Source organism: Dendrobates tinctorius, unplaced genomic scaffold (assembly GCF_039654945.1).
Source record: "Dendrobates tinctorius isolate UK_male_01 unplaced genomic scaffold, ASM3965494v1 ptg000086l, whole genome shotgun sequence".
NCBI classification, from domain to species: domain Eukaryota; kingdom Metazoa; phylum Chordata; class Amphibia; order Anura; family Dendrobatidae; genus Dendrobates; species Dendrobates tinctorius.
In genome coordinates, this window is record NW_027361754.1 from 46,839,113 (window position 1) to 46,857,730 (window position 18,618).

At 44.6% G+C, this 18,618-nt stretch overlaps 1 protein-coding gene across 3 annotated transcripts in view; it reads right to left on the bottom strand.

The window, feature by feature from the left end:
• The window catches only part of SAMD11 (sterile alpha motif domain containing 11), a 185,779-nt gene that overhangs the window by 103,426 nt on the left and 63,735 nt on the right, over nucleotides 1–18,618 (bottom strand). For all 3 annotated transcript variants that reach the window (XM_073585349.1, XM_073585351.1, XM_073585352.1), the window contains exon 3: nucleotides 16,740–16,909. In XM_073585349.1, the coding sequence (XP_073441450.1) occupies nucleotides 16,740–16,909 (170 nt within the window). The remainder of the gene's footprint in view (nucleotides 1–16,739; nucleotides 16,910–18,618) is intronic.

Here is an 18,618-nt window from a genome sequence, read left to right on the forward strand (position 1 = left end):
TTTGCCGGATCCGGCTACTTGTCTCATTCCGGCGTCTGGAAAAAACGGCTACTGTAACGTTTTTTGTCTCCGGCGAAAAAGCCGGAAGCGCTGGATCCGACGCTTCCAGCTTTTTGCCACAATGAAAATCTATGGGCGCCGGATCCAGAAAAAGACGGATCCAGCCACTGGATCGGTTTTCTTAAGTCTGCGCATGCTCAGATCCAATTGGCCAGCCCCCAGGAAACAGATATAACCTGCTAGACGGATCCGGCAGAAAAACGGATCCGTTTCTACAGTTCTCCAAAATTTATGCCGGATCCGTTTTTTCTAAAAATAGCCGGATCCTGCCTGATGGCAAAAAACTGATGTGTGAAAGTAGCCTTAGTTACAAGCGTGCTGATGAAGGGAGCTGGTAACTAAGGTACACATCGGGTTTCTAAGGGGCGTGCGTCACTTAGAAACCCGATGTGTACCTTGGTAACCAGCTCCCTGCATCAGCACACTGGTAACTAAGGTACACATCGGGTTTCTAAGCACCGCCCGATGCTTAGAAACCCTGCGTTTACCTTAGTAACCAGCGCGCTGATCGCTGGTCTCCCGCCTGACACACGCAGCGATGCGTGCTGGACAGCGGGAGACCAGCGATCAAAAAAATGTCCTGGCCATTCCAGGACGATCAGCGGTAACCGGCAGGGGGGTCGGTCGCTGGTCAGTGTCATACACAGCGATCTCACTGGTGAGATCGCTGTTGCGTCACAAAACTTGTGACTCAGCAGTGACCTCGCTAGCGAGATCGCTATGTGTGACGGGGGCTTAAGCTGTGGCATTGCCTATTGTGATTGGTTGATTGTTTGTTTTCCAGTTATGTGTAGAAGAATTATCTGCCAATATCATCCTGCCTCTCATGATAATGAGCGTACTAAAAATGATTCCTGAAAGGGCAAAAAGTATGAGTATAAAAAAAAGTCTATGTCAGGTGGAGGAGCAGAGCAGCTGGGTCAAAAGTTGAAGAGGGGTATAACAAGAGACTTCCTGTTTCTACATAGAGCAGAGAAAAGAGAATAAACTGGGTAGAAAGACAAAATGAGCAATTGTAAGTACACATCTATTTGCCTTGTAATGTTTTAATTTCCTATTCTGTCCAGATGTCACCGTATCACAGGATTCCAAGCTGAGGAAGTTCACCGACCGCCACATTGAAACACCCATGTGATGGGTGTCTCAATATGGAAACTGCTGCTGGTACCAACCTATTGAGCGGTACCACCAGCGGAACTCCGTTGCACCACATACACACACTCTATACGCCGTACACACCACACACACACAAACACACTCACATGATCACCCACTCTCACACTCATGCAGCCTCTTGCGCGATACCACCAGCGGAACACTGGCGCACTGCACCTGCGCGAATTTCGTGCAGGCGCAGTGAATCATTCGGCTGATGCGCAACGTGTATACAGGCAGAGGAAGCCGGTCACATTAAAGGGGTTTTCCCACGAACGAAAGTTCATTTTAAAAATTGTCTGTGTCAGACCATGTACAGAGCATACCACATCTCCTGGGCAGGGGAGGAAGCAAAAGACAAAACTGACATTACAGCAGGGGATCACAGAGGATTCATTTTGTAAGGTAAAATTTTGTAAGGTAAAATATTTCACTGACAGTTTTTAAACAATATTTTACCTCACAAAATGTATCCTCTGCGATCTCCTGCTGTAATGTCAGCATTGACTTTTGCTTCCTCCCCTGCCCAGGAGCTGTATGTTCTGTATATGGTCAGGCACAGGGGTGAGAGACAGAGCACATGGGGGAGACAGATCAAACAGGACAGCACATGAGGGGAGAACACAGCACAGGAACGAGAGAGACAGCAGACAAGGCGGATATCACATGGGGTAGACAGGTAAAAGAAGAGAGCACAGATGGGAGAAGTCAGCACATGGAGAAAGAGAGAGTGGATAGGTGGGTGAGCACATGGGGGAAGAGATTCTCAACGCTGCAAAGCCTGCCCCCATCGTTACATTACCGCCCTCCTGATGCGATAGCATCAGACCTCCATCTAGTTGCTATATAATGTGATGGCTGCAATATATGAAGATGATAAAAAGTTTGATGGGAGGTGGAGTGCTTCCTTAAACAATAGGTCTTTTTTATATGATAGTTCTCCTTTAAGATGCTGAAGCCCACATTGCAGCTCCTAAAATCGCTCTAACCTAATCAAGCAGGGGCAGCAGGTGGCAAGCTTGTGCTGCCTACATGAAGATTCTCCCTTCATAGAACACCTATCTATTCCGCACAGTGGCCTCCTACTGCTATTGTTTTAGAGTTGCTCACAAAGGTCGGCGGGGGTGTAAAAAGCTGCAACAATTAAGAAAAAAATGGCATCACCTATAGAACAGAAAATGTTCTTCACTCAATGATAAAATACACATAAACTATCAATATATTAGACAGGGAGATTTTAACGCATGCTTGAAAACTATCCTTTTTTCTACAAGAAATGAGCCAATGTCTCCTTCTCATTGCATCTGAAGCCTTTCAGATGTGCCCCACTTACCCATGACTATCACAAAGATATGTATAGTGATCAGATAGAATATCCAACCCATCCCCCATTCTAACAAAACCAGAATTCAATCTATAGATCTAAAAGCAGATAAAAAAAAAAGTATCATTAAAATAAAAAAATAACAAGGATAAAATAGGTGACGGCACAGTACCATGTGCACAGCCTGCAGCCTGACATGGGACTGACAGTCTGATAATAGGTAAATAAATCCCTTCATTATCGGCTGCTCCTGACAACCCCAAGTCATTAATCAGCATTATTCTATTCACTTCCTCAACGGCCAAAGAAAATTAAGGCTTTCTGCACTTAGGCATGGACGCACATTTTTTATACTCCACACCCTTGAGTGAGGTTGTTAACAGATGACAAGTAAGATGTCGTCAGATGATCTTACTAGTATAGACAAGAACTGCAGAACAGCAGATATAGGACCAGATGGGAGAACGACTACTTACACAGTACCTAGAATTTGGGGAATACAGATAACATTATCATTTCCATGAAAAAGTAATTACATTTTTTTTCCAGAACGTGGTTAAAACCATATTGTATCCATGTGTCCAATCTATGGGGGCCTTCAAGAGCCTAGCCGAGGGAGTACAAGTCACATCCCAAGAGGGTACATGCAATGTCTTTACATCTTGTTCCTAACTTTCTACACAGGGAACAATCATAATCTTAGCAACACAGGTTACTTAGGGTACTTAGTCAAGAAGCACAGGGTACTCAGGGTACTTAGTCAAGAAGCACTGGGTACTTACGGTACTTAGTCAAGAAGCACTGGGTATTTGGGGTACTTAGTTGAGAAAAACTACACAGAACTTATTAAATGGAAAATAAATACAGATTATAGAAATATAAAATAAAAATTAGCTATTTAAAATGTTGCCTGTACAGTGATACGTGTCACCACTGATTGGACCACTAATTAGTGGCGCTGGAGTGGTGGCGTGTTTTAAATAGGTGAGTAATGCCTTTTTATTTTAAGCACATGGGCTACCCTTAGATAGTCACTGAGTAGGGTAATATGGATCATCTACTCATTTCCACATCAGGAAATGAGCTGGGCTGCTGACGTCACGTCTTCCAGTATTTGCCAGGTATCGTGCAAATCTCCTAATTTAATGAATATGCGCAAGCTGCAGATATCACACACCTGTCCTACTCCAGGGAAGAATATGAGTCTCATTGGGTCTGCGAATAGGGCAGGTATGCTATGCCTACCACTTGCGAATGAAAGCAAACAGATATTGAAAGACGTCACTGGCGTTGCTCACCTCTCGATATGGAAGATTGTCTTCTGCGCTAGAACTGTAGGGTAAATCCACAGAACATAACTTTACACCAAAATGCCAAATCTTGTAGATGCCTTTTCACTATATTAAAGAGAAGCTATTAAGAATTTGCCCCAAACACAGACGTTTCTTATGAACATGTGCTACCCCGCCAAGATGTGACCCCCCACGTCCTTTAATTGGTTTCGATATTCCTCCGTCTCCTTTATGTTTCAAGAGGCAGCAAAGTGGCATCTCAGACACTCAAAGCTCCAGTCCAAGGGGGGGATCATATTAATGCAGGGTGGGGACAGGAATGAAGGCTAGCAAAAGGTTAAAGAGAAGGGGCAGATGTGACTGTAGCTCCAGTAAAGGCCATCTGTTCTGTCTGGCAATGAGGAGGGAGATCAGATGACATGCTGGCATTAGCCCAGACCAAAAGGCTAGCCAGACGGTGTCCATGTTACCCTGATACTCTATGATAGTCAGCAGCAGACATGCCAGTACTCCTGTGACTACAACTCTCATTGGAACAAAACACATGGAATATAATTAAATCCTCAACATAGTATAAAAAAAACACCTTTCAACTAGACAAGTATACATGGTTTACATTTTAACGGGAATCTGTCATCAGAAAAAGACCTATTGCTGAAATTTGTTTTTTTAATGTTACATCTATTTCTAAAAAAAAAATTTGGACAATATTTTTTGTAAAAAATAATGATTTTTATATTTCAATAAATGTAATTTTAGAACTTTGACAATCGCCTACAGAGGTCTAAGACCCATCTACTTGTCCTTTCAGAAAGCGTTTTCAGCAGGGTCCTTATCATCAGAGGCAGGACCACAATGACGGGTAACATCTCTATACACAGCTGATAACAGGATCCACCAGTAAAAATAGACAATGTCACAGCTGTCCCTGCTTCCCTTCTCCTCACAATCACTTTTGCACCCGCACATTAGCTGCTTAATTTCAAAAGATAGTGTCAGAGTCTGTTCACTGTGGCTAATGTACATGTATTTAACCGAAAAAAATGAACTGTAGTATAAGTTGGTATGCATGCAAAATAGGTGCGTGTTCACACTGGCCATTAAACAGACAAAACCTAAGACAGAAAAACATATAATGTCATGAAAAAAACGTAAAATTCATTCCACCAGTGTCAGTGTCTACCCAAATCAGGACAGTCCTAACCACTAGTGGTTAGGAGCATCCTGATTTGGGTACACCTGGACGCTGGTGGGGCAGCTTTTATGCTTTCTTTTTAATCAAAAACAATGTTTACTAAGTACCCTATTATATTTATATGCACTATTGCTTTTACTTATTTACTTACAGCAGGATATATGTTCAATTTGTTTCTGTCTTAGGTTTTGTAAAGTACATGTGTTGTTTCCTGAAACAGCAAGAAGCTAGAGTCTAAAAAGCCCCAGTGGTTGATGTGAAAATTGCAAGATTTCCTTTTTTCTTCTTAACTTCTAATACAGATTGTGATATGGGAAAAAATATTGAAAAAAATATATACATACAGTATATCAATCAAAAAAGTGATTACACCCCTCACATTTTTGTAAATATTTTATTGTATCTTTCCATTGAACAACACTGAAGATATGACACTTTCATACAATGTAAAGTAGTCATTATACTGCTTGTATAACAGTGTAAATTTGGTGTGCCTGCTAAATGACTCAATACACCATTAATGTCTAAACTGCTGCCGGCAAAAGTGAGTACACCCCTAAGTGAAAATGGCTAAATTGTGTCCCAACTGTTAATATTTTGTGTGGCCACCATTATTTTCCAGCATTGCTTTAACCCTCTTGTACATGGAGTTCACTACAGCTTCTCCGGATGCCACTGTAATCCTCTTCCACTCCTCCATGACGACATCACGGAGCTGGTGAATGTTGGAGACCTTGTGCTCCTCCTTTTCCGTTTGAGGATGCCCCACCGATGCTCAATAGGGTTTTGGTCTGGAGACATGCTTGGCAAGTCCAGCCCCTTTACTTTCAGTTTCTTTAGCAAGGCAAGGGTGGTCTTAAATGCGTGTTTTGAGTCGTTATCATGTTGGAATACTGCCCTGCGGCCCAGTGTCTGAAGGGAGGGGACCATGCTCTGCTTCTGTATGTCACAGTACATGTTGGCATTCATGGTTCCCTCAATGAACTGTAGCTCCCTATAGCCGGCAGCACTCATGCAGCCCCAAACAATGACACTCCCACCACCATGCTTGACTGTAGGCAGGACACACTTGTCCTTGCACTCCTTACCTGGATGTCTTCACACACGCTTGACACCATCTGAATCAAATAAGTTTATCTTGGTCTCATCAAACCACAGGACGAGGTTCCAGTAATCCACGTACTTAGTCTGCTCATCTTCAGCAAACTGTTTGTGGTATTTCTTTAGATGTGGCTCTTTAGAAGAGGCTTCCTTCTGGGACGACAGCCATGCAGACCAATGTGTTGCAGTATGAGGCGTATGATCTGAGCATTGACAGACGGACCCCTCTCCACTTTATCCTCTGCAGCAATGCTGGCAGCCTCATCCGTCTATTGTGACAAAGCAACTTCTGGATACGATGCTGAGCACGTCCACTCAACTTCTTTGGACGTCCATGGTGAGGCCAATTCTGAGTGGAACCTGTCTTGTTAAACCACTGTATGCTCTTGACCACCGTTCTGCAGCTTAGTGCCAGGGTGTTGGCAATCTTCTTATAGCCTCGGCTATTTTTAGGCCAGGATCACACATGCGAGGAATACGGCCGAGTCTTCCATGTTAATACCCGCTACTGCCGCCAGCACTGAGGAGTGGAGCGTGTGACTCCATGTATTGCTATGCAGGTGCACGCTCCGCTTCTCAATGCCGGCGGCAGTGCCGGGTATTAACATGCGAGACTCGGCCATATTCCTCGTATGTGTGATCCCGGCCTTATGTAGAGCAACAATTCTTTTTTTCGGATCCTCAGAGAGTTCTTTGCCATGAGCTGCCATTTTGAACTTCCAAGTGAGCAGTATGATAGTCTAAGAGCAATAACACCAAATTCTACACATCTGCTCCATATTCACACCTGAGACCTTGTAATACTAATGAAACACATGACACTGGAGAGGGAAAATGGCTAATTGGGCACAATTTGGCCATTTTCACTTAGGGGTGTACTCACTTTTGCCGCCAGTGTAGTTTAGACATTAATGGCTGTGTGTTAAGTTATTTAGAGGGCACCAAATTTACACTGTTATACAAGCTATACACTGACTACATTGTATCAAAGGGTCATAGCTTCAGTATTGTCCCATGAAAAGATATAATAAAATATTTACAAAAATATGAGGGGTGTACTCACTTTTGTGATATACAATATGTAACACTAGTCTTAGTTAAACAATTTTCTGATCAAAGCTTCTCTTTAAATGCTATTCTCACACATGACTTTCGTCAAAAAAAAAGGACCACACCGATTTTTCTAAATGATCCCCTAAAACATGTATGATATTGCACACTTCATTTTCTGATGTTTCAGTGGCCGAGTCCCTTATAGATGTGACCCACACAACAACTCGTATAATGAAACAACAGCCTGGAGAGCCGCGAACGCTGCCGGGGACACATCCGTCATGTGTCAAGTTGTGTCCCAAGATGTGTATTATGCACTAGGCGCTATCAGGAATCTGGCGACCTCATTACTCTTACGGTGATGACATCAGAACTTTCTCCGCGGAGATTTGTATAGTTCTCACGCCACGAACCACGCCAGGATAAAGTACCTTATATTTAATAGACAAGCACATATAGGCTTTCCACCTCGAGTCTGTCAGGAAACATCGAGTGTTTTGTGTGTGGTTCTCTCCGCTTGACTCTTGTTGCGAAAGCAAAGAATTTCCCGAAAACACGTCAAGTTACGTTGGTGATTCCAAAATGTATGGTTTCTAAAATAAACCGGAGGTTTGGGGAGAACATGTTCCAGTATATTCCGGTATATTGTGCTGGAGGTTACGGTGCTGAGTGAGTACAGGGACCTGGAGCACAAGGGAAGGAACCTTTAATACCTGGCTTGTTAGCATATCATCAATTAATTTACAGCATCCACCCATCGAGCACAATTTACTTGGTAATCATCTCTATGTGTGGTCTTCCCCTCCGCATTGCTGCTGCCAAGCTTCAGCCCCAAAGGCAGCTACTACATTGCTTCACAAGCAGTTAAAATGTCCAAATGTAATATATCGCCCATCCTACTTTGATGTTTAATGGGAAAGCGTTGCTCTTAAAGCGCACCTGCCGTCCCCAAACTGTGGCTTTGTGGAAAGGAACTCTTCAATTCCGTTGGCGTTAATTGATTTAATGAGGACGTGAAGCTTTTAGTTTAGTTTTTTATTATTTAGGCAACTGACTAAATATTACACATACAAATATATCTTATATTTCAATTGCGCCCCCAATAATGATAAACCAGCATACTAATAAGACAGGAAACCAAATCAGAAGATCAAGTCACCCAAACTCGTAATCATCGTCACTCCAGCTGTTCAGGAACTACAACTCTCAGCACCCCCCTGAGAAACACAATCTGTCAGGGCATCTGGGGAGTTGTAGTTAGGGTACCGCAGGTTGCTAAGTCTTGATCTAATCTGAATGACAGCGTCATGGCTCTTCCCAAATAGCGGATCTCCAGGGAAAGAAGTATCAGGCATGTTGGATTTCAACATGCCCAATCTGTTATTCTCACAGGAGATTTCCCCTCTTGTCATTGACAACACATGTATATTTGACAAAGCCAACTGTACGAGTATGGGGGTCTGTTTCTCCAACAGCAATCTAAGGCGCCCTTCACATCTGTGACGGCAGTACGTGTGGCATCTGTTTTTCTCACGGATAACTCATGTACACATTGTAACTTATGGTGGTCTTCACATGTCCATGTGTTTTCCGGCAACACGGATGGCAAAGGCCAATACAAGTCAATGGGTCCGTGAAAAACAAGTACAGCACATCCATCTGCCGTCCATGTGCCGTACGTGTTTAACATTGAAAAGTATAGGAGAAGCTTTTTAATTTCATTCTTTCTTTATACATACCGGAAAAACACTTATGGCACACTGATGGCATACTGATGACACACTGATGGCACACTGGTGACACACAGATGACACACAGATGGCACACAGATGACACACTGATGGCACACTGATGGCACACAGACGACACACTGATGGCACACAGATGACACACTGATGGCACACAGATGACACACAGATGACATACTGATGGCACACAGATGACATACTGATGGCACACAGATGACACACTGATGGCATACTGATGGCACACAGATGACACACTGATGGCACACAGACGACACACTGATGGCACACAGATGACACACTGATGGCACACAGATGACACACAGATGACATACTGATGGCACACAGATGACATACTGATGGCACACAGATGACACACTGATGGCACACAGATGGCACACAGATGACACACTGATGGCACACTGATGGCACACTGATGGCATACTGATGGCACACTGGTGACACACAGACGGCACACAGATGACACACAGATGACACACTGATGGCACACAGTTGACATACTGATGGCACACAGATGACACACTGATGGCACACAGATGACATACTGATGGCACACAGATGACACACTGATGGCACACAGATGACATACTGATGGCACACAGATGACATACTGATGGCATACTGATGGCACACTGGTGACACACAGACGACAAACAGATGGCACACAGATGACACACTGATGGCACACAGATGACATACTGATGGCACACAGATGACATACTGATGGCACACAGATGACACACTGATTGCACACAGATGACACACAGATGACATACTGATGGCATACTGATGGCACACTGGTGACACACAGACGACACACAGATGACACACTGATGGCACACAGATGACATACTGATGGCACACAGATGACACACTGATGGAACACAGATGACATACTGATGGCACACAGATGGCACACTGATGGCACACAGATGACACACAGATGGCACACAGATGACACACTGATGACACACTGATCCAAAACACTGATGACACCGTTACTGTTTTTTTCTGGTACCAGTTTTATACAGACGTGTAAAGGGGGCCTAAAGTGTATTAGTGGAACGTTAGGTTGAAGGATAACCACCTCCAGTTCTTTTGACGCTGAGCAATGAACTATGCATCATTCAGAAGTCAGTTTTTCTCACGTACGAGAAAAACAGACCGATTATTTTGATCAGAGTTTGGTCTGAGTGTCATCCGTTTTTCTCATACATGGAGAAAAAAAAGTTTCTCCACTTTCTATTTTCTCACAGTCAGAGAAAATCGGTCCGCACTCAGATGTGATCCGAGTGTGATCCGATTTTTTTCACAGACCCATAGACTTGCATTTCCAATTTTAATTCATCCCTTGGATCAAAATTAGACATATCTCCAATATTTTCAGCGGACCCCTAAAACATTCCGGGAAAAATGATGGACATGTGAATGACCCCATAGACTATTACAGACACAAGTGCTATCTGTGAAAACCATAGATAGCATTCGTACACGAAAATCGGATGTCTGAATGAGGCTTTACCTTTCCATTGTACAATCAGTGACCCGACCTATAGGCCCCATCACATGGCTGTTTTTCACGTACGTGTGATCTCCATTTTTTTGGTTATGGCTAGCACACAGACACATTATAGTCTTATAGTTCTTTTCACTTCTTCAATGGCGTCCTCCAAAAACGGACAGCACACAGACACAGTACGGATGGCATCCTTGTGCTGTATTTTTTCGTTTTTGGGCGGACCCATTTACTTTGCCATTAACTGAAGGAGGAGTTTGTAAAAAAAAAAATTAATTTTTTTTTTTTTTTTTTACAATTTTTAATGAGCTAAACAGATAACACGGATGGTAAAACTGGACACAGACTAAAGAAGGATGCAAATAGGATGCATCATATTGATAAACAATAGACGTCAGTTTTTCACGTATGTCGTCTAACCGGATTTTTCGCGGATAGAACAAGCATCTATTATAGTCTATGGAGCTGTTCATGGAATAAGGAGGACTGATTTCACAGAATTTCCCTGCAAAAAAAATCCCAAAAACCTCCCAGCCACCCATTGTACAGGAAACTACAACACTGGGGCAGGACATGGGGGAAACAGGAGAGATGCACAAAACAGTTAATACAAATTCTACGTGGATAGCTCTGATACAAAGCCCGATTTCAGGGGATTTTTTCACATAAAATCCAGTCGGCCTAGACTTTTCTGCCTCCCACATTGCAGGGGCAGGGCAGTCTGAGATAACCAGCGCCTATACTAATAGCAAGATTTAATAAAAGGAGATTTGGCTGCGATGCAATTAAATTACATTCCAGTCTCTCTCGAGGTGAAATCTCATGCAAATTTCAAATCATAACATTCAACTCAATTAAATTCTTTTCTATTTAGTTTCAAGTGACTTTGATGTGATTTAATTACAAGGTTTTCACAACTGGGCCAAGTCATCGTTTAGCAGCTCCAACTTGAGACCGAGCACGGACTGATGACACAAGTTGGTAAAAAAAAAAGTGGTAAGTAAAAAAAGATTCCTATAATATTTTAATGATGATGAATTAATGTAAACAGAGATAAGACGGGAGATTAAAGGAGATTAGAAAAACATGGCTGCTGCCTTTCAGTTGAGTGCCACCAGCTGTTATGTCTGGTATTGCAGCCTTGGTCTACTGAACTAAATGGGACTGAACTGCAATACCAAAAACTACCAGTAGACAAGAATGGCGCTGTTTTGTTTTCTAAGACATCAAAAAGTCATATTTTTTGTAACCCAGTTCAAACCCTTTCATGAGACTTGATCCAATCGAAGCTAAAGGGAATATGTAAGATAGTTTTTGCCATGTAATTTGAAAGCAGCATGATGTAGGCACATAGACCCTGATTCCAGTGTTGTGTCACTTACAAGGCTGTGTTTTGCTGTTTAAATAAAATCAGTGTTTTATCAGCAGGAGATTATTATTATATGTCATGTGCCTCCTAGTCCAGCCACACCCCCACTATTGATTGGCTGCTTTCTGAGAAAGCTTCCAATCAGTGATGTGGGCGGGGTTACACTCAGCTCAGCAATCCGAGCTCTACTAGATCTGCAGCAGACAATACAGTGATTCTATCACAACTGCTGCACCCAGTAAACTAAGTGATACAGCACTGGAATCAGGGTCTCTGCCCCTACATCATGCTGCTGTCAGATTACATAGCAAAAACTTGCTGGCAGATTCCCTTTAATGTTTAAACCAGGGGTCCCCATCCACCGGTCCGCGGCCCAGCACCGGGCCGTTGCAGTGCCCTTGCCGGTCCGCGGACAGAAGGGGAGCCGGCGGCGGTACAGCAGCTGATACTCACCCTGCATCCCGTGGCGGCTTCATCCAGCGCTGAGCGGTCAAGTGTACCGCTCATTTAAGGTCATGAATATGGACGCCACTCCTCTCCCATAGGCGTGGTGTCCATATTCATGGACCTTAATGAGCGGTAGCACGTGACCGCTCCGCACAGGAGCTGAAGCGCCGCGAGATGCAGGGAGGGAAGTTCAGCGACGGGAAGGAAGGTCAGCGATGTGAGGGTAAGTATGATGGGGGAGGATGGGGGAGCCGAGTGGGGCCATATATATAAGGGAGGCCGGGAGACTGGGAGCGGAGCCGTATATACAAGGGAGCCCGGGAGACTGGGAGCGGAGCCGTATATACAAGGGAGGCCGGGAGACTGGGAGCGGAGCCATATATACAAGGGAGGCCGGGAGACTGGGAGCGGAGCCATATATACAAGGGAGGCCGGGAGACTGGGAGCGGAGCCATATATACAAGGGAGGCCGGGAGACTGGGAGCAGAGCCATATATACAAGGGAGGCCGGGAGACTGGGAGCGGAGCCATATATACAGGGGAGGCCGGGAGACTGGGAGCGGAGCCATATATACAAGGGAGGCCGGGAGACTGGGAGCGGAGCCATATATACAAGGGAGGCCGGGAGACTGGGAGCGGAGCCATATATACAAGGGAGGGAGAGTGGAAGCAGAGCCATATATACAAGGGAGGCCGGGAGAGTGGAAACAGAGCCATATATACAAGGGAGGGAGAGTGGGAGCGGAGCCATATACAAGGGAGGCCGGGAGACTGGGAGCGGAGCCATATATAAAAGGGAGGCCGGGAGAGTGGGAGCGGAGCCATATATACAAGTGAGGGAGAGTGGAAGCAGAGCCATATATACAAGGGAGGCCGGGAGAGTGGGAGCGGAGCCATACATACAAGGGAGGGAGAGTGGGAGCAGAGCCATATATACAAGGGAGGCCGGGAGAGTGGGAGAGGAGCCATGTATACAAGGGAGGGAGAGTGGGAGCGGAGCCATGTATACAGGATGGGACAGGGGAGCCATGTATACAGGATAGAAGAGTGGGAGCAGAGCCATGCATACAGGATGGGAGGATGTGAGCGGAGCCATGTATACAGGATGGGACAGGGGAGCCATGTATACAGGATGGGAGAGTGGGAGCAGAGCCATGTATACAGGATGGGACAGGGGAGCCATGCATACAACAGGGGGAGCCACACAGAGCTGGACAGGATGAGGGGGGGGGGGACCACACATACATTTTCTGATGATTAGAAATTAATCAGCATGTATACAGTACTCCAGTACAATTTTTCTTAAGTGCTCAATGCTCCATTTCCTTGTAGGTTCCAATCATCATTAGCAGTGACGGTCATCAGTAGAAGTAGCCGGTGCTCCCACTGAAACAGAGAAACAAGCAAGGTGCTCCCACTCATTCAAAACCTATGGTGAGTTGAGTCACATTAAAAATGTTATAATTAAATGATAAGTATGCACTGCTAAACTACAACCGCGTCCATAGCCCCGCCCCCTTATGACCAAAGCCCCGCCCCTGTCACACCTCCAGCCCCGCCCTGCCGGACCATGGAAGAATGGTCTTGGTTCAAGCCGGTCCCTGGTGCAAAAAAGGTTGGGGACCACTGGTTTAAACGATCTGAAGGTGTAGTCCTCCTCTGGGAGCATTTATTTGTTGTTACTTAAATACATGTATTTGGGGTAAAAATTCAGTTTAATTAAATATTTGAATTGCTTGACTTTCACAGACTCTACTTTAATGTGGTCTGTGGTCATAGCTAATCTGAGGGGAAATGAGAAAAAAATGGTTAAGGCCGGGGTCACACTGGCGAGGAATACGGCCGAGTGCGAGGCGCTAAAAGCACGCATTAGACATGGACCAATGATTCTCTATGGGGTCTCTCGCACCAGCCGTATATTTCTCATCCGTATTCTACGGTCCGTGCCAATCGCAGCATGCTGGGACTGTCAGCGTACTATGGGCGTAGTACGCCAATGCAAGTCTATGGGTGCGCAAAAAATACGGATTACACACGGAATACACATGTGACTTGCGAGAAATACGCACCCGGTGTCTTTTAGAAAAGCCGGCAATTCAGTGCGCTATACAGTAAACTCACACTGACAGGTTTAATAAAGAAACCAAAGAATAGATATAGACACATAGAATGCATATATATATATATATATATATATATATATATATATTCTATGTGTATATATCTATTCTTTGGTTTCTGTAAGAAACCCTGTCATAGGGCTCCATTATATGTCCATTTTGCAAGCCTGCGAGAAAATCTCGCCATACGGATTACATACGGATTACATACGGATGCTTACATGTGCAAAATACGCGACCACACCTTGATTACGGATGACATACGGAGCACTGTTTAGGGGCCATTCATCCGTATTACGCATGTAAAATACTGACCGTATTTTGCGTCGGTTAGTGTGACCCCGGCCTTAGAGTTACAAACTCTCCTAAATCATCACAGCGAGCTCACTGATGGGTTCTCAGTTGACTTTCTCTGCGACCAGCAGCAGTTTATTACAGAGCCTATAGAAGTCAAATGATGCAAAAAACTTTGAGACATGATTTCAAAAATTAGTTTGGCCCCTGTTATTAAAGTTAAATAAACAAAAAATTGTCCCCAAAAGTGGACAACCCCTTTAAAATGTGAGATGCAGTTAATACACACTAACCTATTAGTATGAAGTGGTGACTCCACTAATAAGACCCCCGTGATTTACCGTATCCCTAACGTGTTCTTCCATCCGACCACTCACTTTAGGAACATTGGTGCAGTGGATGGGCACAATCTAGAAGCCTGATACGTATTAAGGTCTCCCGTTCAATTATAGATTCAGATTCAGCTTTTCCCTTTTACGATGTTTTACGACGCCGACCCCCGCGTCACACAGTCATACATCCTGTGACTCTCAGGTGTGTCAGTGTCCATTGACATCTCCCTGTGTTAAGTGTGAATCATCCGGCTGGCGCCAGGAAGGATCGTTCCACTATCATTATTCAATAAATCTCAAGGGTCACTGCTACCGCACTGAAGGCGAGCAGACAGTCCCGGATGACGTCACCAGATCCGTGGACGGACGAGAGCAGGCCCGTCTCAATAATGCCATTAAATCCTCAAGTAAATGAAAAGCAAGTCGAATACGGGCAGGTAGACATAATCATGTGACACAGTTTTGTCATAGTCTCAATGTTGTTTCAGAGTCTTAGATTTATATCTAGTGCATGTGGAATTAGAGTGAACGATTTCTTCCGACAACAGCGCCACCACCTGTTCTCAGCTTATGTCAGGTATTGCAGCACAGCTCCATCAAAATAAATGGTGCTCTGCTTCTGCAATACCTATAACAAGCTGTAGACATGAACGGCGCATTTTTAAGTCATCACTCATGTTTCATTTAACCCAGTTCAATCACTTCTTTTAAAAGACTGATCCAAACAAAGCAAATGTTAATGAAAAAGTGGGTGGCAGGTAATTCCTGATTACCTAACAGTTCTAAAATTGCTGACTGGTCGAATATGGTCCCCTGTGATTTACCATACACACAAAAGGCCTTCTTCCATCCGACCACCCAATTTAGGAACATTGGTGCAGTGGAGAAAGTGCGAGTTAAAAAAGTGTCACAGTTCTTGGGCTGCAAAGGGCACAAATCTTGTTGCACAGGGGCCCTTTTTTGGCATGAATGTTCATGTGTGGGAAGGTCGGGATTGACAGCTGTGGCCCAACTGAACCAATTTATATAGGGGCCTTAAGGGCAAACTTTGGGCAGCATGGAGGCTAAATGGTCAGCATTGGTGACTTGCAAAACTAGGTCCCTGATTTGAAATGGCGATATCTGGGCTCATCAGCTTTTTCTCACATGCCCAAAATATATGATTGGTACAGGGTTTAAGTCAAATAACTTTATCATATGGACTTCAAGATTGGGACATTATGCCGTGAGCCCCAACGGGCACTAAGACTGGTATGAATGATTACTGCATATCACTGAGGAAGAAAATGGTTCTATACGAGCACCGACAAATGAACTTTATTTCAGACACGGAGAAAAGCAATTTATCAAGGTTTCACTAAATCATGGCAAACCCTGCAACCGGAGAAAGATTAATAGCAAATAGCCTAATCGGCTGTGGCCGGGTGATAATATGGGAATAGGGGCGAGACTTGTATCTCCGGAGCAGACACATTCTCCCACCCTCAGACTTCACAAGATTAGGAGAGCAGGGCTGCCCTGTCTCCTGCTGGGACGGGATCAGTGAATGCAGCAGGTGCTGTCCGAAAGGCACAAACTGATCCTGTTTCTGTGAAAATGTTGCCAGCATGAGAGAGGAATCAGCCAAAATGAGCCCACACATGACGGCTGTTCAAAGCCTCTACCCCAGGGGCACTGGAAGCTTGTTAAACGCCGCATCTCGTTAGGACATGTACCTTCTTTTCATGATACTAATGTGCAGATCCTCTTCCAGCTTTACAGTCTGGATTTCTCCATTGCCTTTGGGACTCTCCTCCCCTGGGGAGAACACAGAACAGGGTTCCTTTTTCGGAATTCTGCTAGGTGGAAGTGGGATAGTTCTTTTCTCAGCTAGTCGTCCCCGATTCTGTGCAAGGAGGAGAAAAGACAAACGCTGAAGTATTCTGACGAGCAGGTTTTCATCATCTGATCTTTTACATGTTTAATACATGATCTTAAACTCAAGCAAAACATATTAGAATACGAAGAATGTTTTACAAAAACTATTGAAAAATAAAACAAGCGTGTCTTGTTCATTTATACGGTTTCAGACGATCTGTAAATTACTGTATGCCAAGTTATGTTGTTTTGACCCTTGAAAAATCACTACATAGTGACAATCACTAAGTGCCTCCCTTCTGTCTTAGGGCCCCGTCACACATAGCGACTCACCAGCGATCCCGACAAAGATATGAACTTGTCAGGATCGCTGGTGAGTCGCTACATGATCGCTGGTGAGCTGTCACACAGGCAGCTTCACCAGCGATCAGCACCAGCGACGACGAGCGCACGCTTCGCTGTGTACCTTAGATACCAGCGCACTGATGCAGGGAGCTGATAACCAAGGTAAACATCGGGTTTCTAAGTGCCGCACGGTTACCAGCTCCCTGCACCAGCGTGCTGGTATCTAAGGTACACAGAGGGTTTTTAAGCACCACGCGGCGCTTAGAAACTCGCTGTTTACCTTGGATAAGAGCTGGAAGCTCGCTGATCGCTGCTCTCCCGCCTGCCACACGCAGCGATGCGTGCTGGCCAGCGGGAGACCAACGATCAAAAAAAGTCCAGGCCATTCGAGCATGATCAGTGATACCCGGCAGGGGGGGCGGTCGCTGATAGGTGTCACACACAGCGATCTCGCTGGTGAGATCGCTGTTGCGTCACAAAACTTGTGACGCAGCAGCGATCTCGCTAGCGAGATCGCTGTGTGTGACAGGGGCTTAAATCTTTGTCCCCTGCCTGTTGTCGAGTGCAATCTGTCTCTGGCAGCAGAGAAGCCATGAAAGATTACAGGATTGGTCTTTTACTTTCTGCTCTCCTGTCTGTGAAATTGCATAAATGCAGAGCAGAGCAACAGGCTTTCCGTTCTGATAACTATAGTGCTGTAAGAATGATAACTATAACCATAAAGTGAATGGTAGATTACAGAGAAGAATAATCGGGACTGTTCTAGGACATGTGCACTAAAACCAGTTTATATTTATTGTTGGGTATGAGGGCAACATCAAAACATTCTTTTCTACAGGTTTTGTATAAAAGCACATGTACTCTTCAAGTTGAGAAAAAATTAGTATAATATTGGCACACACTATGCAGTGATACACTCCCCAGGGACTGGTTGCAGCCAGTAATTGTCTGCTTAGACTGAATATATAGAAGTATTGCAAGCAGGCATCAGGCACGACTGCTGCAGGCATTCCTGTATCTGTATGCTGTGTGTATTAATTAGGACATAGGATTCCACATCTTTAAAGATATGGAGTGCCTGCACCAATATAAATAATGCATACATTAAAGAGTGGGTGTCTTAGAGGGGGTCGGTCAGCATAAAATGAGTGTTCAAACCAAGCAAAGGCGCTCGGTGCACACTTGGTGATCTGCGGTGAACTCACTGAGTTGAACTGCTGTGAACTTAGTGACTTTTTCTCACGGTGCTGAGATCACCGCAGTGCAGCTGGAAATGCACATCAGCGACCGGCAGTAACTTTGATGAGGTTACCACTGCTCACTGACATTGCAGCTGCTGCAAATCATTCATCGGTAGTTCTCAGAATGGACTGTCGCATCTTAGCACCGTCC